The 22354-nt window shown below is 40.4% G+C and overlaps 1 protein-coding gene across 3 annotated transcripts in view; it reads right to left on the reverse strand.

Moving 5' to 3' along the window:
• Positions 1 to 1940: 1940 nt before the first annotated feature.
• Positions 1941 to 22354, reverse strand: part of APBB1IP (amyloid beta precursor protein binding family B member 1 interacting protein) — a 79395-nt gene continuing 58981 nt past the window's right edge. For all 3 annotated transcript variants that reach the window (XM_088160215.1, XM_088160205.1, XM_014882180.2), the window contains 4 exons: positions 10380 to 10478; positions 9341 to 9458; positions 5469 to 5566; positions 1941 to 3471 (listed from right to left, as the gene is read on the reverse strand). In XM_088160215.1, coding sequence (XP_088016341.1) covers positions 2932 to 3471; positions 5469 to 5566; positions 9341 to 9458; positions 10380 to 10478 — 855 coding nt within the window. In that variant the 3' untranslated portion in view covers positions 1941 to 2931. The remainder of the gene's footprint in view (positions 3472 to 5468; positions 5567 to 9340; positions 9459 to 10379; positions 10479 to 22354) is intronic.

Below are 22354 nucleotides of genomic sequence, written 5' to 3' on the forward strand. Positions count from 1 at the left end.
ATCTTAGACCTTGACACCTTTTCTCATTATGATTATGTTTTGTCCCATAAACTGACAAAAGCTTTAAAGGAAATTCAGTTAAATAGTTAGCAAAGATGTGTGTCTTGGGAGTGATTTACTCCAGAGTAAGTTTTGGTGTGTTTGCTGGTGTCAGGTGCCTATCCAGAGGACCACTGCTCTTTGAAAATATCTTTTGATAGGAATAGAAAGATTATTGGTGCATAGATATGAAGTCTCAGGAAAAATTCAGTTTGGCCCTAGAAAAGGACTGTGTTGGATGCTGACACTGCTTCCATTTCAGGTATGGAGGAAGGTTAAAAGGAGCATGCTGTAATTTCAGATATTTTCAGATTAAAATACTGTAAGGTCTAGTGATGTACAGACCATTTAAAAGGCAATAGATTAGATAGAGGTGGAAGGATTAATTTCTTTTTACAAATGCTTTGAATTACAGCATTGGAACATCTTTTTGTATTTTGCAGCATATTTTGGTACCCGATCAAGCCAGATAATTGTGTATCAGTAAGAGGCAGCTTTGTTCTTTGAATGGAGTTTAAATCTTACATTTTAAAAATTCCAAGTAACCATATACAAAATAGTTGATAGAGGTCTAATCATCACAGCATTTTACTTGATTTTTGGAGTTTTCTGTAGGCTTTGACTTGTTTTGTTTTGAACAAAGTTCAACTTCTTTTGTGTAAGATTAAGTGCATGAATTATGATCGACTGAAGATGTAGAAGGTGTAAAATTGATTTTTTTGTGTTGTAACAAAAGAGAAGGGGGGAAATAGGTGGGAGGCTGAGCGTTCTGGTGAGAAGAGTGAATGCTAGAAAAGCCATTGTAAATGTCTCAGGGCTTTATGACCTTATTGTGCAACATTTTTCCAGGACATGTTCTGCTTTATTTTGATGCTGGGTGTATATTTCCTAAAATTCATTTGATTTAGAAATAGTTGACTCACAGACAGCTGTTGTCACCTAAGTATGTAAAATATGTGCACTCCTAATACCTAGTCAGGAAATGACACCTAGCTCTTCAATGATTCTTCATAATGCTTCCTTCAGTTATATATGGAAAGAGATTGGGAATCAGTAATCCTTTTCTCATTTTAAATTTTTTTTTAACTCCTAGTTTTAATCCTCTTACTTTTAGGTCATTGGTATTTTTCCCCTCCACTTTGAACTGAGGCTTGTATGAGCCTTGCACTGGTTTGGAGGGCATTTCTCAGTTTGTCAGTTTGAAGGTGCTGACATACCTTTTGAATGTCCCAGCATGTTAATTCAAGACTTCCAGGTGACACTTTTATTAGTGGTGGGCAAAGTTCCCTTGGTGAGAGTTTTTTGCTCAGTTCAGCTGAAAGCAAGGGAGCTCAAAAACCAGTAAGAGCTGGATGGACTCTCTCTGTGTCAGCATAACATGGTGTTTAAAGCAAAATCATTTCAGGAAGAAAATCACATGGTTCCAAACAGTTTTCAGTTTAAATAAAATAAAAAAAAGAAAAGAAAATAATTTTTTTAAAGTAGTAAGTTCAAAGGGGAAGGTTCTTTATGAAGACATGGTTACAAGTTTCTTATTTCTGCTAAGCTTGTTATACAGGTATGTAAGTATTGACAAACCAACCTTAAGCCACAATTAAGACTAGAGATGACCCAAAACACAGACCGTGGCACTGAAACCAGCCTGTCCTTCTCCTGCCTCCACCACCACTTCTGGATCTAGGAATCCATTCTGACAAACAGCAGGCTCACCCCCCCGCTCTGTCAGCTGCTTTCATGCATTTATTTATTAAGACCACACACTTTGCTTTTTATGCTTTTATATAATTCAAAATACAGAGATATACTGCTGATGATAGAAGATCAAGTGTGCATGAGAAGAGGCAAAGACCAGAATAAATAAAACAAAGTCTAGAAGGCATAGGCAAAAATTCTTTAAAATATTTGAAGTTCCAATTGCCAGTAAAATGGCTGTTTATTAACTGTGAAACTTTGTACAGATATAAAATAGAAGCTATTTTTATTTAAGAGCTAACAATGAATGCTTCCTAAAGGAACAGTGGAGAATTAAATGGAGAGAACAAATGAAAAAAAAATGTAGGAGGAGACATTCCTATCGGGTACAAGATAATTACAAAGTCTTTCACAAGACAGATCATTACTAGGTACAGTTTGAAGACAAATGTTAACCAACAGAAAAAAAATCCCTGCTTACCATGGAAGCATACATGATTTCAAAATACAATTTTTGTCTTTGTCTAAGGTAACCAAATAAATGAGGTTTCAAAGCAGCAGCTGTGAATGCTGACAGGTATGACTGAGTTGCACTGGAGTGCACAACATTTGGGGTGACACTGTCTGGAAATGGTCCCAGCCCTAACTTGCATCTCATAATAATCTAGCTGAGGTTTTAATTTTTAAAGGCAGACTATTTAAAAAAAAAAATTCAAAGCATCTTTGTATTGGAAGAAAACCCCCCATAGTTGGGAGTCTTCTGATAAAGAACTTTTAAGGGCAATTCTGTGAAAAGAGATCTTCCTTCCTACTCCTCAAAATTTGCATGAGGACTCTCTATTTTTCCTTGAACTCCAGTGCTACTAAAAAGGCAGCCAGAGTAGATGCATTTCACTTTCTGAGATGGCTGGCTGCTGCTCCACCATCCCTGGCTGTCCTTGTGGAGGGAAGCAAGACTCTTCAGCTAATTCTTACCTTAGCCGGGTGCTGGAATGGGAGTTAAGAGCAGGGGATGGTGAGGTGCAGGGGGAAAGGAGCAGGTTACAGGGACGAAGTTGGGGGACAAAGGGTGCCCCACCTTCTTGAGACCCCCCCATGAGGAACTCTGAAGAATTCCTCCTGGAGAAGCCTAATCCGGCATGAGCTTCTGTGATGCCTCACAAAACCAGCTATGTCTTAAAGTCCACCCACTCCCAGAGTTCAGGAGATGTTACCCCTTTTCTTCTCAAGAGCTTTCATTAGGTCAGACATGAAATCTACTTGCTTGCCTCCCCCTGCAATCAAAGGTGGCCCCGCTGACTGTGGCTCTCCATCCTGTCCTGTGCTTTCCAGCCTTTTTGGAGGAAGTGGTACAGGTTTCTTTGCTGGAAGTGGTGGTGGCAGCTTACTGGAGACAGGTGGGGGTGGAGGGGGTAATGGCACATCTCCATTACTGCTGCTGGACACTGGTGGTGGTGGAGGCACAAAATCAGGAGGAGGTTCACAGAAATCGGATGGTGGTGGTGGTGGAGGAAAATCAATCTTCAGTGTAGGTGGTGGTGCTGGAAAGCTCTCTGGATCTGTTAGGAAAATGCCACTGTCTCGTTTCACTTTGGGGGGTAGAACTGGTGAAGCAGAAATAACAGATGAACGCCTTTCAGGTGGAGGAGGAGGCTGTAGTGAGATCCTCTTACTCTGGACTTTCTGTGGCCTCAGCAGTGGCTGTCCCAGGCCAGGTGCACTGCCATTATTTGTTTCAGCCTTTAATAAGCAGAAAAATAAAAGGACAGACACAGTCAGTAAATGTGTAAACTAATGCCATGATCTAAGAACATTAAAAGAAATGAAAATACATTAGTGTAGTAGATAGGGAAATTAGGTAGAGTACATTTTGCCTGAAACATGAAAATACTGTTTTGTTTTCTTTCTGGAGCTGCCTGTAGAGGTTGGACAGTGGAAACCTCCCTGTTGTCAGTATTCATAGTGTTTCTTTGAGTGCTGCCCACAGAGGATGAGTGCTTTTAAAATTTCAAATCACTGCAGTTAGTAAGACTAACATCAAGGAAGTATCTTTGGGATGCACTGTCCTTCAATCTGTAGGAAGTGAGCCTTGAATGTCGACCAACTTTCTTGGACCCCTCTTCCCTTCAGGGTCTTCTCCCGTGGAATTCCTCCAAGATCCCTAAAGATGCCAAAGTTGGCTCTCCTGGAGTCTTTGTTTGAAATCTTGCTGTCGGTCCTGCTACCTCTTCCTTCAATACTGAACTCTACAATCTCATGGTCACTGCAGCCAAGGCTGCCCCAACCATCACAGGTCCAACAAGGCCTTCCCTGTTTGTTAGTATAAGGTTGGGCAGCCCAGCATTCCTTATCGGATCCTCCACCACCTGGGACAGGAAATTGTCAGCAATGCTTTCCAGGAATCTCCTGCACCACTTGTGCTTTGCTGTTTTGGTTCTCCAGAAGATGTCAGAGTAGGTAAAGCCCCCCAACCCAAGAACCAGGGCCTGTGACTGTGGGGCTGCTTCCAGCTGCCTGTAGAAGGCCTCATCCACTCCCTCCTCCTGATCAGGTGCCTGTAGCAAACACCCACAATGGTGTCACCCTTACTACTCTACCCTTTTATCCTCACCAAGGCAGAGCTCAGTACACTCCAAGTGTTGCTCACATCGAGGGCAACTCTGCCACTGCACCTTCCTGGTCTGTCTCTCCTAAACAGCCTGTGGCCTTTCATGACAATATTCCAGTCACAGGAGCTATCCTGCCATGTCCAAAATTGCAATGAGATCGAAGCCCAATGGCTGCACAGAGGTCTCTAGTTCCTCCTGTTCGTTTGCTGCTTCTAGAGAAAAGTGCTCTGCATCCCTGCAGTCAGCAGCATTAATTCTAGCATGAGCTAATTATAGCATGTATGCCTCCTCTTCCTCACTCCTTGCCTACAAACATGGAAGTAAATCAGACACAGGAGGAGGGAACCACTGGCTGAGTTCTCAGAATGTGATCTGGTCCAGAGGAAGTGAGGTTCAGAACAGAGAAACAGGAGGAACTCAAAGACAGAAACAAGAAGTGTAGAACACGTAATGCTGGTGACAGGAAAATCCTAGGAATTTAATTTCATTTGTCATGTGCACGTCATGCGTGATGAAGACATTAAATAATGAACTACAAACAAATGCCCACTTTTTTTCTGTATGATGTTCTTGAGGTTCTCTTACAGTACCCTTTGATATTTTTACAGCCAGATTTGGTGCAATTACACAAAATTTGGAACTTAACCAAGAAATGCATTTAGAGCTTAAGGAAAATATATAATATTCTCCCCTAGTTCTTCAGAGTTTCTCCTTTCTTACACACTCATCTTCAGCTGTGCAGTGTTCCCTACTGAAAACACTACTGTATGCCTTGTGTTTCTAAGGCAAGACCCTTTTTTTTGGCAGAGATAGAACATGGCACCCAGGTTCTGGCAGCACACTTTGGACTATTCCAGCAGGCACATTCCTATTCCTGCTACATGAACTCATGGCTGCTTGTTCTGAAGAGCAGAAGCAGTGGGTGGCTGTGCCTTCATCTCCCATTGGAGGCTCCTGGTTCTGCACAGCACACACAGTTTGCAGTGTGCAAAGCATGAGGAGGGGCAGCCACCTTACCCAGGAGCCAAATCCTTCTCATTGGCACTTTGAGGGGGAAGACAGTAGGTGAAGAGAAACAAACTTGGAGAACTCAATCACAGTTGACATTTAACTGTAGTAACTGCTCACCTGTGCCTCAGATGTATCCACTTTCTTCTGAGTGTCTGGAAATTCTGCACTGGAACGATGAACACTTTGGGGAATCTGTCCATTTGACTGAACAGTACCTGTGACAAGGAGAGGAGCCAGAGAGAAAACAGTTATGTTTCTGTGATATTAACCAGATCAGGGAATACCCAACTAAGAAAAAGGCTATAAAAATTTCCTTACAACTTCTACAAGGAAACATTTGTTACAGGGTTTTTGTACATAACTCAGTAAAATCTGTTTTCTACTTTAAGCTAATTTTGTGACTTTTCAGTTCATTACTTAAGGAAAATAAGCAAAGTATCTTAGATTAAAATCCGTAAGTACCTTACATTAAAATACCTGTGTTTCATAACAGCATTTTGAAGTTTGCAGTGTGCTGTAGTATTACTACATTCACATTCATTCAAATTCATTGCTTTATTTTTTGGATTTAAATTAGGCTAAAGTCTAAAAGCACCATAGTTTCATATCATGTCAGTCATGGGAGTGGAAGGTCTGAAATCTTACAGATGGGCTGATCCACTTTAGTAAATGAGCTAAAACATCTCCCCAGTTCTGAAATATCTGCCCCATTTGGAATCACAAAGATCTAAGAACTTCACTGTGTTCTCAGATTAATGCAGATCTGGAAGCTGACTGAGTAGAAGCTCTGCAAAACATCTGCCCACCATTTCTGCTTGTGTAAGGGATATGCATAAATAACCCAGTACTATCAAATGGAGTAAAGGAATGTGAGACCAAACAACAAATTTACATGTTTAATTATAAAAAATTCCCTGCCCCTGTGTAGCCTGATAAAGATTAAATAGTCTCCAGTTTAGTGTAACATTTTTGAAAGCTGTATGTGTCAAAGTAGTAGACAGTGTTTGGTGCCTAGAAACCTACACTTGCAAACCTTAATGACTGCCTTAGCTCTATTATAATCGACAGTTCTGAGATCCAGTGAAGTTCCACTATGTCCTTCTCAGATGTCAGTGAAGCCTTACCTGTCTGCAGTGTAGACTACGCACAAGAATGGCTTTAATCTCAATGTGTACTTTACTGATCAGCAAAGAGGTTCCAGGAATATGACAAGAAATAGAATAAAGTGTTTTTACAGCCATATCTGCAAATCCCATGACTGGCAGAAAAGTAAGACAAACTCTGAAGTGTGCCTAATTTACTAAGGCTATTTAAGCTTCAAGGCATGACAGAAGGTGGTCTAACGTCCTAAGCTTTTATGCCTGTGCCTGCATGTTGTTCAGCATATTTAATCCAAAGTACCATTTGGATCATTCAAACTACAATCTTGTGTTTGTTGAAGGACTAACATGGAAGACAACAAAGAGATAAAACGGATCTTGTGACTCTCCTTCCTCAGTGGAAGGAGATGTAAATCCCTGGGTTCTGTGGCCCAGAGGGGTTATGCTCCCTAAAGTGGAGCAAGTCACTGTCTCACCTCCCTTTGTCTGCTGTTCATAGCAGAGCACAGTTTGGTTTTCATACTGCTCAAAGGTGTTGCTGCCTTCAGTCATACTGAGATTGAACTAAATGAAGGAGAGCAGAGACACATCCACTCTATCTAGTACAAGGTATGGTGTTCTACTTGACAAAAAAGATGTAACAGAAGACTTAGACGTGGTAATCTGTTTCTTCTTCTGTTAATGGATTTCATAAACTATGCAAGACTTGAAAGCAACACTTGATACATCATCTGCTGCCAGCCAGCTAATGGACTCCCAGACAATATAGTATGTGAGCCCATGCATTCTACTCTCAAGATTTATTTTTAATTTAAATATTATAGCATATTTTACAAGTTAACTTCTTCAAAATTTTATAGTGAGTTAGTGTTGCAGACAGGTAGAGATATTATAAAAGAAAGGCCTTATACAATATGGTGTAGGCCCTACTATTCTAGCTAAGCTAGCAGCAGCTTGTAAGTTCCCATAAGAAAAAATCATATGAATAAGGCATTTAACACAACAACCTATTCTAGTAAGAAAAATAGGTTTGTACCTGCATAAACAATAATCTATCCCATAAGAATCAGTGAAGAAGATATGTAAACAATCCAAAAATAGGGAGATTTGATCGACAGGCAGAATGCCATTTACTAACCAATGAACTGAGTAGCAAGAAAACTACCAGCCAACTGGAGTTAAACACGAGGTCTGTAAAACTGTATAAAAATGAGTTATGTGAATAAAGAAGGGGCTTCTCTTGCATGAAGAAACTGAGTCCTATCTGCTTGTTACTGCAACAAATTAGCATTTGATTTAAGAAAAAAAAAGGTAGTCCAAATAATGCAAAATATAGATACCCAAATGCAAAATATTTATCCTTGTAATGATAAGGAACATCTGCATAAAGTGACATCTTCCATCTTTCAGACATCATGATATTGTGCAGGAGGACCACTACATATACTGACTTTTTTAGTGTTCAAAGGGACACAGTAAGGCAGAGAGGGAAACAACATATTTTGACTGAGATGCCCCTGGGACACTTCAGAGCCACAGACTACACAGGCTGGGGTATATGTGAACATGCCAATGCTGGTTACAGCAGTGTGTCCAGGGAATAGTGGCTACATGGTGAGAACCAAAGTTTCACCTGCCTTCCTTGGCCACCCCTGAAGTTAACAGCATACAGCCCCTGCCCAGTTCACACAGGACTGTAGTTTTCTAGAGCAGATTTTAGCCTATACTGAAGTTAGTGCATACAAATGGCTATGGAGCCATCTGAAAACAGAAGTGAATATGCTTTGCTACATTTCCAAAACACAAACCAACAACTGCTCACAGTTAGGCAGTTCTAGTAGCATAATCAGGCCCCAGGTTTTATATAGGGCAGCTACAACAAGTGTAAGATACCCAGAATCACAGCAACTTGCCTCAATTACAACACTAATGATCCTTCAGTGATATTTCCATAGAGACAGTATACATGACTAAAACCTTTCCAGGCTACTTAACCATTTAATGCAATCCATTAGTTAAAATTAGCAGTATATTCTATTGAGCTCATGCAGTGTTCCTGGCTTCTAGTCAGGAGCTGAAGTCACACAGATTAACGTAGTCATACAGCCTTTGTAAGGCCTCAGTCCTGCCCATATCCAGAACAGATGGCAGTACCAGCATGGAGCCCCCTGGCCAGCCACCTCTCTACTGCTGTCAGCACCTCATCCTCTATCTCCCATGTACTCAAAAAAAGGTGAACTGAAGCACTAGAAAGGTATTTGAGTTGTCTGCACGAGAAGTCAGAATATTAACTGCAAACTGTGATTTCGATTTCGCCTGCCTTATGACAGTAAGTACTTGGCCAGCATGCCTTTCCTAATAAAGCATATCTTAAGCATGTAAACTAAAAATAGTCATGCAAGTTACAGCTAGTATCATGCACTGTTGTACGGGTATCATGATTAGATCAGTAACAGCAGTATGATGAAGCTACTGGAAAAGGAAGGTTAGAAAATAACACAATCCTTTCTTACTCTTATGTCCTAACACCCACATTGTTACCATGCAAATGAGTGAAAGGTTAGGTCAGAGATTGGCTCACCCTGTAATAATCTTTCTATAATGATCAATCTCAGAATATCCCACTCACCCCTTTTACTAATTGGAAGAAAAACTTCAATACATTCAGTGTAGAGATGGGCAAACAGAAAGTTTCAAGACATGGACCACTGTCTTTATATTCTCCAAGTTCTAACCGTAAAGTGAGAGTTTTGCTGCTACACTGGCCTTTCTATAAAAAGACATCTTGCTGAATCCATGGGATAGTTTTCTAAACAAAGACTATGCAACATGGACAATAATAGAAGGGAGCAATAAATGTGACTTCAACTGCTGTGACAGTGTCAGTACCTGCTGATGAGGATCCTGCAGGGGCAGCTGGTTCCACCCCTTTTTGATTCGCCCACCGAGAGGACAAGCCAGCTTTCTTCACTGCACATTTGTAATTGTCATAGAGTGTCTTGCCATACTGAAAAAGAATCAAAACAATAACATGAGCTTGACATAGGCCAAGCATTCATTTTGCTCTTGGACAACTTTTCTGATCCTGTTTCTTCCTACCTAGTTTTGTTAAAAAGTGTATTTCTAGACGTAGTGTGCCCTCTTCTGTGTAGGGCCAAGGGGAAAGCACAATGAAACATGAATCCCCATGACCAAACACAGTCCTACTGATACCATTCTTACATTTCATGTTCGTTTCAGTATCTGTAAACTTCTTGAAACCTGGTTTTATAATCAACTGCTCTCAATATCTTTTTCTATTACATTTTCAAACTGGAGACTTGAGACACCAAATCCCAGACTCAAGAGAAAACAGCTCTGTCAGTGTAAGACACATGTTCACCCCACACCTTTGTTATATGCCACCCTGCAGCAGAACTGTCAGGAAAAAGCCCAAACTAACAGGTAAGAGGACCAGATCTGTTTGGGAAGACACAGCCAATACTAAGGCTATGCATAAATCCATGTACCTTGATGTTTTGTACAAAGAAAAATGGGCTGTCAATTAGAATCTGTTTGAACAGAGCGAGGCGGACAATTTGGGTAGGACTGTCTGAAAAATGTCACAACTGGACTGACCAGAGCTTGCACACTTTATTCACAGCATATTATTACTGAGATAACTGTGCAGTAATTTTTATGAGTACATGAGTTTTATAGCCACTGAACTCACTCCTGTGTTAACAAGAAAATCATACTGATAGCTAAGGTACAGGGACATTCAGCAAACCCATCCTCATCATGCACTTTTGATTTTGTTTCTATGGTAAAATTAGCATGAATGTCCATTCTTGTCACAGCATTTCCAGTTGAGGTGATGACAGTCAGTAACCTCTGAAGACCTGATTTTACAGAAAACATGTTAAAGTAAATTTACTTTTAATCTCACCTTGGCAATTCTTATTCCTGTTACCCACTGATGCAGGGTTGCTTTATCATCACAGCACAAGTACTTGATATATTGTGACTCCTTTTGAATCTGGGGGTGCTGAAAGATATTAATTTATAAAACAAGACGAACACAGAAATTAAATCACTATACAACAGGCACTACACAATGACCCTGTGAAAACACATCATGAAGATGATTTGGAAAAAAAAGGCAGCAAAAACAGAGTATAAGAAAATATAAAAAATATGGTGATTATGAAAAATACATGAGTTGCCACTGGCAGCTTTTGCTTGAAATTATTTAAACGCATTGTAATATGAATTCAAGGGTTTCAGAAATGCAACAGTGATCTAGAGTTCAATGAAATCTACAATTGCTCTGGTTCAAGGTCTAGCACTCAATGTACAAACACTAGAAGAAGTCTGTTTCTCATTTTGTGGTTTGTCATATGTGAGGTACCCAGACTGAATTTCGAATATAATTGGTTTTCAAAGAGTATGTTAAATTTGTTTAAGTATAAACTTTCAGCTGAAACAGATTTTTCCTCCTAACTAACTGCTTTTTTTTTGGGCTCAATTCTAGCCTTCTTTTTATATATTTTTATTCTACTTTAGTATTGCTGTTTTTGCAAAAATTATATATAAAACTGTGGTATGTTTTAGATAGAGGATCATTCAAAATCCAGTATCATCGGAAGTATTCTTTTTCATTTGTTTGTACCAGAAACCTCTACAATTTTAAAACCTTTTTTTTCATTTTGGACAAAATTTAGGATCTCTTTACTGATCATGGTAGTATAGGTATGTGTTGACATACCTTTGCAACTCAAAGACCATCAAAATGCCAGACTTCCCACTTGCCTAGGTCTGAATATTCTCTCTAAGACTCTGCTAAAGCAGAGAAAGATGTAAGTCTTTAGTAACTTAAATGGAATGACATACTGCCATCTCTTGATATGCAAAGGAAAGAATGGACCCAAAGGAAATACACTTCATTATCCCTTATTTATGTGTTCATTTCTATCTATATTCTTAAAAATTATAAGTGCATAGTTAGTGAAATATTGCGAATGCACAAAGAAAAGTTAAATATGCTCCAAGGATTCACTTTCTTTTCAGCCTGAGCAGTTAAAAATTCAAAGCACACCTCCACCTAGCAAGGACACTGGGTTTACAGGTGTCATTAAACCCCCAAAGCAGAACAATGCTGGACATGGGGAGCTCAGCAAGGTCTCTCCCTGCACGGAATGCTGCCAGCCTCTGGCTCATGCAGGTGCCACATCCTCACAAGTATCTGCTGGTGGCTGGGATGTCCTGCTGCAAAGGCCAAACCTGCCCACAGCTGGGTGACTCAACAGTGCAAAAGCAGAGCCACATACAGCACATTTGCTCCTCAGCCACGTGTCCCTTGCTCCCTGCTCAGCACTGCAGACACCAGGCTTCCCTTGCTTGTGCTGACCCAGCTGCTCAGGAAGCCACATTCAGATTGAAAAAAAAAAAAAAAAGGGAATTGGTCTGGGTTAAATATAACCCATTTCATCATGCTGTAGTTTTGGTTTATATGTTTTTAAACCCAGGAGTCCATAGCATGACCTCACATAGAGCGAGGAAATAAGGGACACCGTGGCTTGGGGAGAGAATGAGTAGCAAGGGATGGATGAGAGGATGGGACTGCACAAGCCACTATTGCTGCCAAAGCCCTGTGTCATCAAATTACGGAGTGAGAGGGAACATATCATGGAGAGAACTGTGAGAAGAAAAAAGCAAAGGGATATTACCCTTAAGAGGTCTCACAGTACCAGATGCATCCCAAGGCAGTGGTGTGGGTAACTGTGATACAGGTCCCTGCATGTTTGCACTCACCTGCTCACACAGGTCACAGCCTTGGCCATTTTTCTGCAAATACACAGCTGGCAGATAAATCTCCCCTGGACAATGAATACACCAAGTCTGCTTCTGCCTCTGGAAGTGCCCGTGGATACCTTATTCCATTACCTTGCTCTGGGGCACCCCCAGGCTGAGAGCAAGGGACAGCTCACACTGCAAGCCCAGAGGTGCCAGCTCGCTGTCACCACGTGCCTTAACTGCAGAGCAGGAACCATGCCCACCTCATGGACCCTCACCCACCTCACCCACACATCACCCCTTCACACAGCCCAACATACAGGGCTGTATCTTGTTTTTATACACCTCTGCCATGTATCAAACCGAGGCAGTAACCAGGCTCCTGGACAAACAGCCTGCTCCAGCTCCCAGCATCTGCCTGTCCTTGTCTCCCACAGCCTCAGAGAGCCTGAATGCTGCTCAGAGTGGGCTTTGCTAGCACAAGACGTGGCTAGGATACAATGCTCAAAAGTCTTTATTTCCTTCCACTATTTCTCCATTAGGTGACCAAACAATGAACATCAGTAGCAAATTCAGCCTGAATGGTACCTTTAAAAGGGAACTGTAAGCAAGCACTTGTTTGTGTGATAGAGCACATCTCATATACCTGGGTTACGTTATCACCAACGGAGACAAAAGAACCAGGAGGTGCAAACAAAGACACTGCAACCCTCGTAAATTCAGTTCTTCAGGCACTTTTCAACCAGCACTTAGCAATTTTGCTACAGTATGTAAGGTCCTACTGAACCCAGCAGATGGCACCCAAACCTTTCAAAAAGGAGAAAGGGAGCTTTTCCTTCCCATTCTTTTTCATAGCAAGAAGACCATTGCATCTACAAATTCCCCCCCCCATTTTTAAACACCACACCTACCAGTGTGTGTTTTTATTACAAGAAAAAATATAAGACTTCCATAATTTAACAAATGGTTCATGCAAACATCTGGAAGAATGTCCACACTGCATAACAAAGCAGAGGAGGTCATGGCAGAGAGCAAGCTAGGTAATGGTGCTGCACATACACACAGTCCTCCCACTGGGATCTGCTTTTGGGGTGCTCAAGAGAGGCTGCTGCAGACCTCTCCTCTGGACACCCTATGGAAATATCAATTTCACAAGAACACCTGTCAGACCCAAGGTCCCTGAACTCAGGACCTGAGAGGATCTGGACTCTGAGAGTGGCCAGAAATGGAGGAAGAGAAAGTACAAGATAAGCATGTATGATACTTCCTTCTATGTACGTTCTCCGTCTACAATGATTTTCGGTGATTTTCCGAGACTCACGGGGTTTCTCCGTAAATAAGTTCTCTTTCAGGTTTTTTATTGAGCACGAAGAGAGTTCTGGCATCCAAAACATCTTTTACTAACAACTTTTGAAAGTCTATCACACACTCTAGGAAGAACCACCTCCTTCTCTGAACCTGACTGCCACTAGCTTTGTGTAACATTCCTGTTTCGGAAGAGACACTGAATGTCTGACCCCTAGCCACACCTTTCCATGTCATTTCTGAGCCTAGAGATCTGCATCATACTCGTGGCAAGCTGTCCCTCCTTTAGCCTGTGGGTTTCTAGTCTCTCCAGTCATTCTTCAAGTCAAAGTAATTCCTTACCTTTGCTTACCCTTGTTGCTCCTGCTTGATACTTTTCCAAGTTTATTATATATTTTGACATGACAGGACCAGAACTGCACAGGTGAACAGAAACCATGAACTTGTGCCATGGTAAGGCAACATTTGCTGTTTTATCATCTATGTCTTTCCTAATCATTCCAAATGCTTGATTTATATATCTGACAACTACTGAGCACTGAATCTTAGCCTCACAATGGCCTTCCAGAATTCCTCAGTCTGCCCTTTCCTCAATGATCTGAATAACATAATATCATATTTCCTCACTTCACTCCTTACCCTGACTGAATATTTTCAGAATGTGTCTCACAGTCCTGAGAAGTTGAGGGGGAACCGTAAGTGAACAAGGCGACAGTGTCCCTTGCTGGATAACATGTGAGTTACTGGCTACCCTTTACCCCATTTTTTGCTGGCTATTGTCTCCACTAGGCAATCCATCTTAACTACTGATATTCACCAGTGGGACCTATTCCAAATTGCCCCAATCAGTTCCTTGATTAAATTACTTCAATCAGCAACTATGATTAAGTGCACAGTCACAGATATGTGCTATCAATTAGGGACCAAACTAGGAGGCTGTTGAACCCCCAGCTCTGAGAAAGGTCAGACACCTCAGAGCCATGCAGGCACCCTGTCTAATCTCTTTGTTACAGCTGAGAACTGTATTGTCTCTCATTTTCCGCAAAGCAGCAGCAGCACTGTCTTTTTTTACATGTAACTTTATGAATGGCACATGAAGCTTAACTCATTGCTGGATCCACAGCCCACTGAGGTCAACTGGAAATATCCCCCTCACCTCACAAGGGCTTTGGATCAGGCTAAGGAGGACTGTTCCAGGCTGCCAGTACAGAGGCTGCCTAAAGCAGCTGTCTGCAAGGCCAGACCAAAGGAGCAAACACTTGCAGCACCAAACCTAGCCCTGAAGGGTTATATCACGACAAGATTATTAGTAACTGGCTCAGATGGAGACATCTGACTTCCTTTGGTCTTTAGATGCATGAAGCATCCTACTTTAGGTAGGAAGGTAGAACGTTTCAGCCAAGATTTGTCACAGCTCACCATTTGCTCACTTGGAGGAACTGTATCAAAGTGGAATTGCTTCGGCAGTACAAATGGCAGAAGTCTCGGCTCTCGATGCTGACCTTTACAAGTTCAATTTTCCACTTAAAACTTCACACAAAATCTACTACACAGTGCATAAAAATGGTGACTCAGAATAAGCAATTTGAAGAAGAACCTAGGCAGCTGGAAGTGCCTGGAAAGGCTGACTTGGTAAGAAGATCCCTAAACAATTCTATAATTCTGTGTGGACCAGTTTCCTCCTTTCACAGCTCCAGTGTCTCAGGAGAGTGTTTAGTCTAGCACACAGGCATAAGCAGCTGTAGTCCCTATGCAAGTCTGGTTTTACTAAACTAGATTGAATCTCTGTGATAACTTCTCTGTGAGACTAACAGAGGTCAACAACATCAATCATGACAGCCATGTGAGAAATGCTGTACTTTGAGGAAAATACACTAACCTCAATATGACACACCTCACACATAGACACAGATAAATTATTTTGTTACAGGGTGTATACCATGTCCTGAAAAGATCATTAAAATCATCTGACAGCAAAGTGAAAACATCTTCCCTGGAAAGGTTTAGCACCTTTGCCTCTGAAATATTCAGCACCAAAATGAATTATGAAAGACAACTGCTTAAACAGCAACAACTCTAGAAGTCATAGTTTAAAAGAAAAGTGAAAATATGCAAGTAGAATAGGTCTCCAGAATTTTTCTCACATTAAAAAAATGGAATAGTGCTTTGAAATAATATGGACTACAGTGAACTTTCATCTATCAATGTCAAAACTCTTAATAATGATGAATTAATCGCATCATTGAGCCTGATTTTTCAGGTATTAAGATCTGAGCATCTTGAACGCCAGCCTGCAAAAGGATGTGCAGTGTTTACCCCAGAAAAGCACTGAAAAGGCTTGGAACAGAACTTAGTATCCCCTCTCCCACTGTCTCCTCTGTTAAGTATCAACTGTCTAGAGATAAAAAAACCCAGAACTACTTGGATATAAAGAGTTTGTTTTCTGGAGAGGTTTAAAAATATTTGTCCACAGATAATATTTTCAGATATAAATTAAACTCTTTGCCTAAGGAAAAAAAGATAAAACACATTGAAAACCTGAAGAAATGGGAACTGAATGATGTGGTTTCTATGGTGTCTGCCAAAACAAATGACTGAAGGCCATGTGTGCATGAAATTGGAGATTATCCCAATAAAATGTTCTTTTGCATTGCCTTGTTCCAACACTGAAGATGAAAAGTAAACTGAAGTTATTCAGGCATCTCATTGCATTCCTTGCCTCAAAATATATGGATCATTGCTCAGTCTCTGAGGCAGAAACAATAGCCAGAAGCATAAAGAGTGACTAACTTTGGATCACAAGCTTTGGCTTTTAGCCAATTTTTCACAAAATGCTCAATACTTTTGGATACCTTAACTACTACCAATGAACCTACGCTGTGTTGAGCTAGCATCTCTGAAAAGCTGAGACTCTTCTGGCTCCCATGACTGAAAGTACAGTTAATAGTCAGTACCTTTCAAAAGTCACATTGAAATGGTTCAGATTTGCAACCTACCATTCATCATGGTTAAATTTTGATGCTATGCACCCCTTGTATGAAGATGATCATACTTAAATGATCTTTTGAAGATGTGTGAACTCTATGTATAAAAGACTAATTGCCTTATTATAAGGAAATTATTCTTTTGACCTACGTTTTGCTAATGACCTGAGGCAAAATTTTTAGGTAATTAAAATATTTATATAATAGCCATTGTAACCAAAGAGGTCTGCTTTATGCAGGAAGTAACGTTTTCCAAAGCTATCATATTCAATTGCTCCCTGTCCATTCTCTGGTCTTATTTTCCCTGCTATTTAGATGTTAGTCTAGGAAAACTGTGCATGTACATGACTGCAATCCCACATACCTGAAAGTGTTCTGTAATAAAGAGTATTTCTACTTCTGCTTTCTCAGTTAATCTAGCAAGCAATTTACTCTGAAATATCTATCTGAAGCACTCATACTAACACAATTTCCAAATCTTTCACATTAAAAAAAAAACCTCCTGCTTTCTATCTCCTGCACTAGCCATTTGTTCTACATAGTTGTTATTGATAGTGCTTTCTATCTCAAACACTGCTAATTTTCACCTTTTACCTTTTTAACTGTCTTTGTGTTGAATGCATTATGTACACAACTCAGCCTGCATGGAGCACATGGAGTGTGGGGAAGGAGGAAATCAGGAGAGAAGCAGCTAAATGCCATATTACCTTCTAGAATGATGCCACTACTGCAAACAAGCTATTCTTTTTGAAAATTTACTTCCAAAATTCTTTAGATCATTAGAACTTTATTCTTTTAAATAATGATGCAAAATGATGCCAGGAAAACTTAACTGTTTTGACTGCACAGGAAAACGTACCCAGCAGTAGAAATAGAGGATGATTCGCCTTTGTCTCAGTTTATCCCCAGGAAACCAATTTTTTTCATCCTAGATTAATTCAGCATTATGCACCATTACCTCCAGATTACTCAAGCATAACCAGCACCAATAAACCATAATTAAATCCATTCTTTGTCACAGGCACATCAGACTGACTAAACCAGCAAATTTGCATATAGATTACCTTGCTATTTGTCTGCTTTGAAAGATTTTTCAACATGGTGTGACAAAATCAGCTCCTGGACGAGCATGTGTGCGCATGCACACACAGAGACAATCCACAAAATAAACACTACGTGCACAATTTCTGCTCAGTGCAATAGATGCTGTTGCTAGCATGATGGACAGATCCCCTCCTTCCTGGTGAAATACCTTACTTTTGTGGGCTTTCAGTTTCAGGATTTGGAATAAATCATTAAAGGTCTCATTTACTTTCACAGCATTTCCCATATAACATAGTAGATGGCAAATGAGAAAATTTGCAGGGAATCTAGATATAAAACCACACAGCTGTAAATGCAAAGGTGGTTCTGAGGAACCAAATCATTCCTACTTGCTGTGTGCAGTGTGTGAATACATTTTTGCTGGAAAGGAGAGAGAACTTTGTTCCCTCACAATTGCTCTCCTAGGAGTGGCCAGCACTCTGTGCAGGGTGGCAGGGAGAGCTGTGCTGTGACCCTCTCCTGCCTACTCTGCTGGGAACAGAGTGACAAATCCGAACTTGAGAGATGCAGGTTTGAGTGAGGGTCTTTTTTCAAACTTGGTTGACCTTTCCTTTCCTCTTCTCTGCATATGGAGATCTCTATTAGGAAAAGACTCACTTTATCTGATGTAAAAGAGAAGGGTGGGATCTTTAAATTTATGAAAGCATTAGACTTAGGCTGAGTATAAAATAGGAAGAATCTGCATATTTACAGGAGCAGATGTCCCAAAAGTATTTCTTATACTCAGAGGCTCTGTTTTTAATACTCTGAGAGTTCTTTGTGTTGTTTCTGGGTTTTGAAATGTGGGAATTCCTTTGAGGAAGGAAGGTTTGTTTAGCAGTGGTATAGAACAAGTGCATTTAAGAAGGTTAAAGCTCAGTCAGCACAGACCAAATAGCCACTGGGAAATAAAACACAGTTCTTCAAGTTTTTAGTTGCCCCAAAGCCTAAGGATTCCTGAAAGCCAAGCCTCTGTGCCAGGCTGTAGTCTTATCCTCAGGACCCAGCCACATCAGTCTGGTCTGCTGCACAGGCACAGCCAAAGGTGACCCAGCTCTCAGCCACAACCAGCCAGCTGTGCTTTCTGGTTGGTCACAGCTGGGCTTTCTGCTGCCTGATATGAGGAAGTAGCTGCTTTTTTCTGTTATTGCAGTTGTCTCCTGAATCATCCTGAAAGGAAACTTCTGAATAAGCTCAGCAAAATGCTCCCTCTTTTGCTAATAAAAACTATGATGTTTAATTGTTTCTTGCACCTCACCCTTTTGTTATCTCCTCAGCACCTTGATTATTAACAAATAAGCAAAGCACACCCCATTTTTGTCCTGCGGTACAGCATATACAGTGGGGTGCTGACATAATGGGAGCAAATGATACACAAGGAGCACTCACAACACATCATGGTTCTCTAGCTGTAAGAGGAATATCCTACAGGAAGGATCTGCAGATAAGAATACTTATATTTGAGCTAGCTTAGGTGCAGCTCCAATATCCCAGGCTGCAAAACACACCACAGCTTCAGGCTAAGTATCAAAGCAACCTGCCTATGACATGCATGATTTGTTGCTACACCAATACCAGCACTCAAGCCAGCATTAGCTACAAAACCCAGGTATGGTCACTGAAACAGAAATTAAACACCTAGATTATAAAAGAAATAGCACAGAGGGAGATGCCAGCTCCTGGTAAGTGGGACAGGCACTACGACCAAAAGCTCACTGTCTCTGCAAGCCCCATACCTGGCTGTAACCGAGGAGAAGAAACTGGAGGAAAAGCCCACATCTCATTTAGAGAGATCAAAATGAAGCAACATTTGAAGAAATGTCATAAAGACTTTGAGGCAACACCCATATTATTCACGGCTGTGTCAGACAACCTGAAAAATCTTGTTCTGGCTAAAACCAGGTCAACCAGGATTGTGGTTAACATCAGTTACAGTGTTTACATCCTCTTTGAATTCTTGGTTGGCAATGCCTGGAACATAGATGTAAAAATGGCAGGAATGCTCTGCTCATTCTTAAAATTTTTTCTGAGTGCTCTTCCCTCCATAAGACACACCATAAAGATGACCAAGACGGGGAGGAGGCAAAAAGAAATGTTTTCTCTTTTATCCCTGCTAATGTGAGACAAGACCTTCAAAGCAGAAACAAATGTTACAAATATACATATATTACTTGTTTAGAAGGCTCATCATACAACTGGGGACTGGAGGAAAAGAAAGAACCCTTCCTTCAAGTATTAGGCCATATTCAACTCCAAACCAGCCTTACTGGCCATTTGCTGCCATTTGAATGAACAAAAGGCATGTCCCTGTTCTTGAAGTAAGGATGTAAGCTTGAAGTAAGCTTAACTACTGAGAAATGAATATGGTATTTTTTCAACTCAGTTCTCAAAGCTGGGAAAATCTAGTTCTGAATTCAGCAGGATTTTCTACCTAGCACAGGAGCAAGGTACTGCTGAAGTAGCTACACCCTTGCATTTCTTCTGTACTAAAAAGTATAAACTGGTCTCTTGCCTCTGAGCTGAGAAGTTTCTTTTGTTATGTTTGAAACACAGCAGAGCAAGTAGTTGGCTGATGACTGCTCACTGTTTTGACACAGCAGTTCCTAAGGAGGTCCTCAGAAAGAAACAATTCTTTAAAAAATGTTGTGGCATGCTATTCAAAAACTTCCCAAGTGGCATTTACAGCTTGCTGGAGCTAATAAGGGCTTCCAGACTAACCTTTTTTCCCAAAATATTTCCTTTGCTTCATAGCCACCCCAGTGAACAGTTAGCAGGGCTGTGGCTGCTACTCTTTCAATTACCTTCCCCCATTTGATGTAGGACAGATAATCTTATCCTGCCCTCTGTGGCAAGGCACACACAGGGGAATGGAAGAGCTGTGAAGACACAGCCGAGCCTTGACTGGGGAGAAATTTCCAACTGGCTTGGACTGAACAGGGCATCCAAATTCCTTCAAATTACTAGGCTTCCTGTTTAATAAAAACAAATATTTACCCATTAAATCCATTGCCTTTTGCTCACTGTACATGTCTATGAGGGTACTGTTATTTCTTCTTGAGGACTTCATTCTCAAAATATGGTAAGATTAGAAACATCTCCAGAATGATGGTTTGTTTTCCTTTGACATGTCAGGACAAGTGTCTCCCAGCAAGAGAGAGATTTTATTCTGGGAGACTTCCAGATCAAACCGGACAGGACAAAAATGTGACTAAGTGTGATAAATGGCTCAGTGTTACTGTCCACACACTTTTGTGTCACCAAGGATCCAATCAGAGAGACTGACATTTAACTTTGCTCTTTCCCTCAGCCCACAGATCTCAAGATGTATTAAATTCTCAGCTCCAATATCCAAAGGTAAGACAAGGATATGAGAGAACTCATTTCAGCGGCATGGCTTTAAAAAGTGGGATTAATACTCTATTTATATATAGAATTCAAATCGATGTACAGAAATTATAATAAATATTAAACTCTCTACTCCACCACCCTCAGAAAGCCACCCTAAGTGGGGCATTTTCACTTCTGAAACAACAGAAGATATGAAGATATCAGTATTTGCCTGTACTTCCTGACCAACACCAGACACTGCAAATCAGCCATTAAAAAATGCCAAGTCTGAAACTGAGCAGTTAAAGAATCGACCAAATGATGATTTGTAGTAATTAAAATGAAAATCAAGCACTGTAACACAATCTATTAATCACTAAGTTACATTGTTCAGAAATAATTATTGATACAATGTTTCTTCTAGTGTATTGCAAACACATTTTAGAAGCATCAGAGCAAACATGATTTGCTAAGGAGGTTTCATACATTTATAAACCTATTATACATAAAGCTTTCCCATGTGAGCTTTTGATCTTGTTCTTCCCATTTCACGTTGAAGGTACAGCACTAACATCACACATGAAATAAAGCAAGAATTCCACTTGAGGTGTGACTTTTTGCTAGTGTAAATAGAGTACCTCTCTTCAGAAAAGATGGCAGTAAGTCCAGAAAGTTTACCTAACGATGGTGAACAGTTAAACACATTGCTACATACATTCAAAAATCATGCTTTTATTTTCATATTTTTTCATCGTTTTATTTTTCTGAACAGAATGTGAATAACCGTTATTAAATTAGTCAGGTAGTTCTTAGACTAGTCATCTGCTCAGAAAATCAATTTCCCCTTATTTTTTACATCAGCTCCCTTTTTCCTTTTTTTTTCACTAGAGGTTGTACTTTTCAGAAGCAATGCTTACCTGTTAACTTCTGAAAGCTCACCTGTGTTTCTGGTAGAGTGTTTTGTGGAGGACTATAATATTAAAACTGTTCATCTATGTTAATTAAATGCATCTGTTTCAGAAAATAATCTGTGTCTATGAACAACTTCTGCTTGGCCATATGTAAATTAGGCTAGCAGACATTTTGGAACTGAATAAAAAAGTGCTTTAAATCTGCAACTACAGCCAGAAATGTGGTACTGTAAGTGACCTCTGATGTGAATGTTTCCTGTACTTTTTTCTGAGAAGGAAAGAGACTGTTTTCTAACGCTTTGTTCACATTGTAGGCATATAAAAAGAAAAGCAGCAATCAGATTATCTTCTATCTTGTACACAGCAATATGACAGATAGCTAGCAAGACCAAATTACTGCAACCTCAAAGCTTCATTTCTGCTGTCTAAACTAGGTGAAAAGCATGGGCTTCTTCTCATTTTCCAAGAGGAATGAAGAATTCCCGGCCTATTAGCAGTGCTATTACCTGGAGAGCAGC

This window comes from Sturnus vulgaris, chromosome 1 (genome assembly GCF_052056855.1).
Source record: "Sturnus vulgaris isolate bStuVul1 chromosome 1, bStuVul1.hap1, whole genome shotgun sequence".
Classification (NCBI taxonomy): domain Eukaryota; kingdom Metazoa; phylum Chordata; class Aves; order Passeriformes; family Sturnidae; genus Sturnus; species Sturnus vulgaris.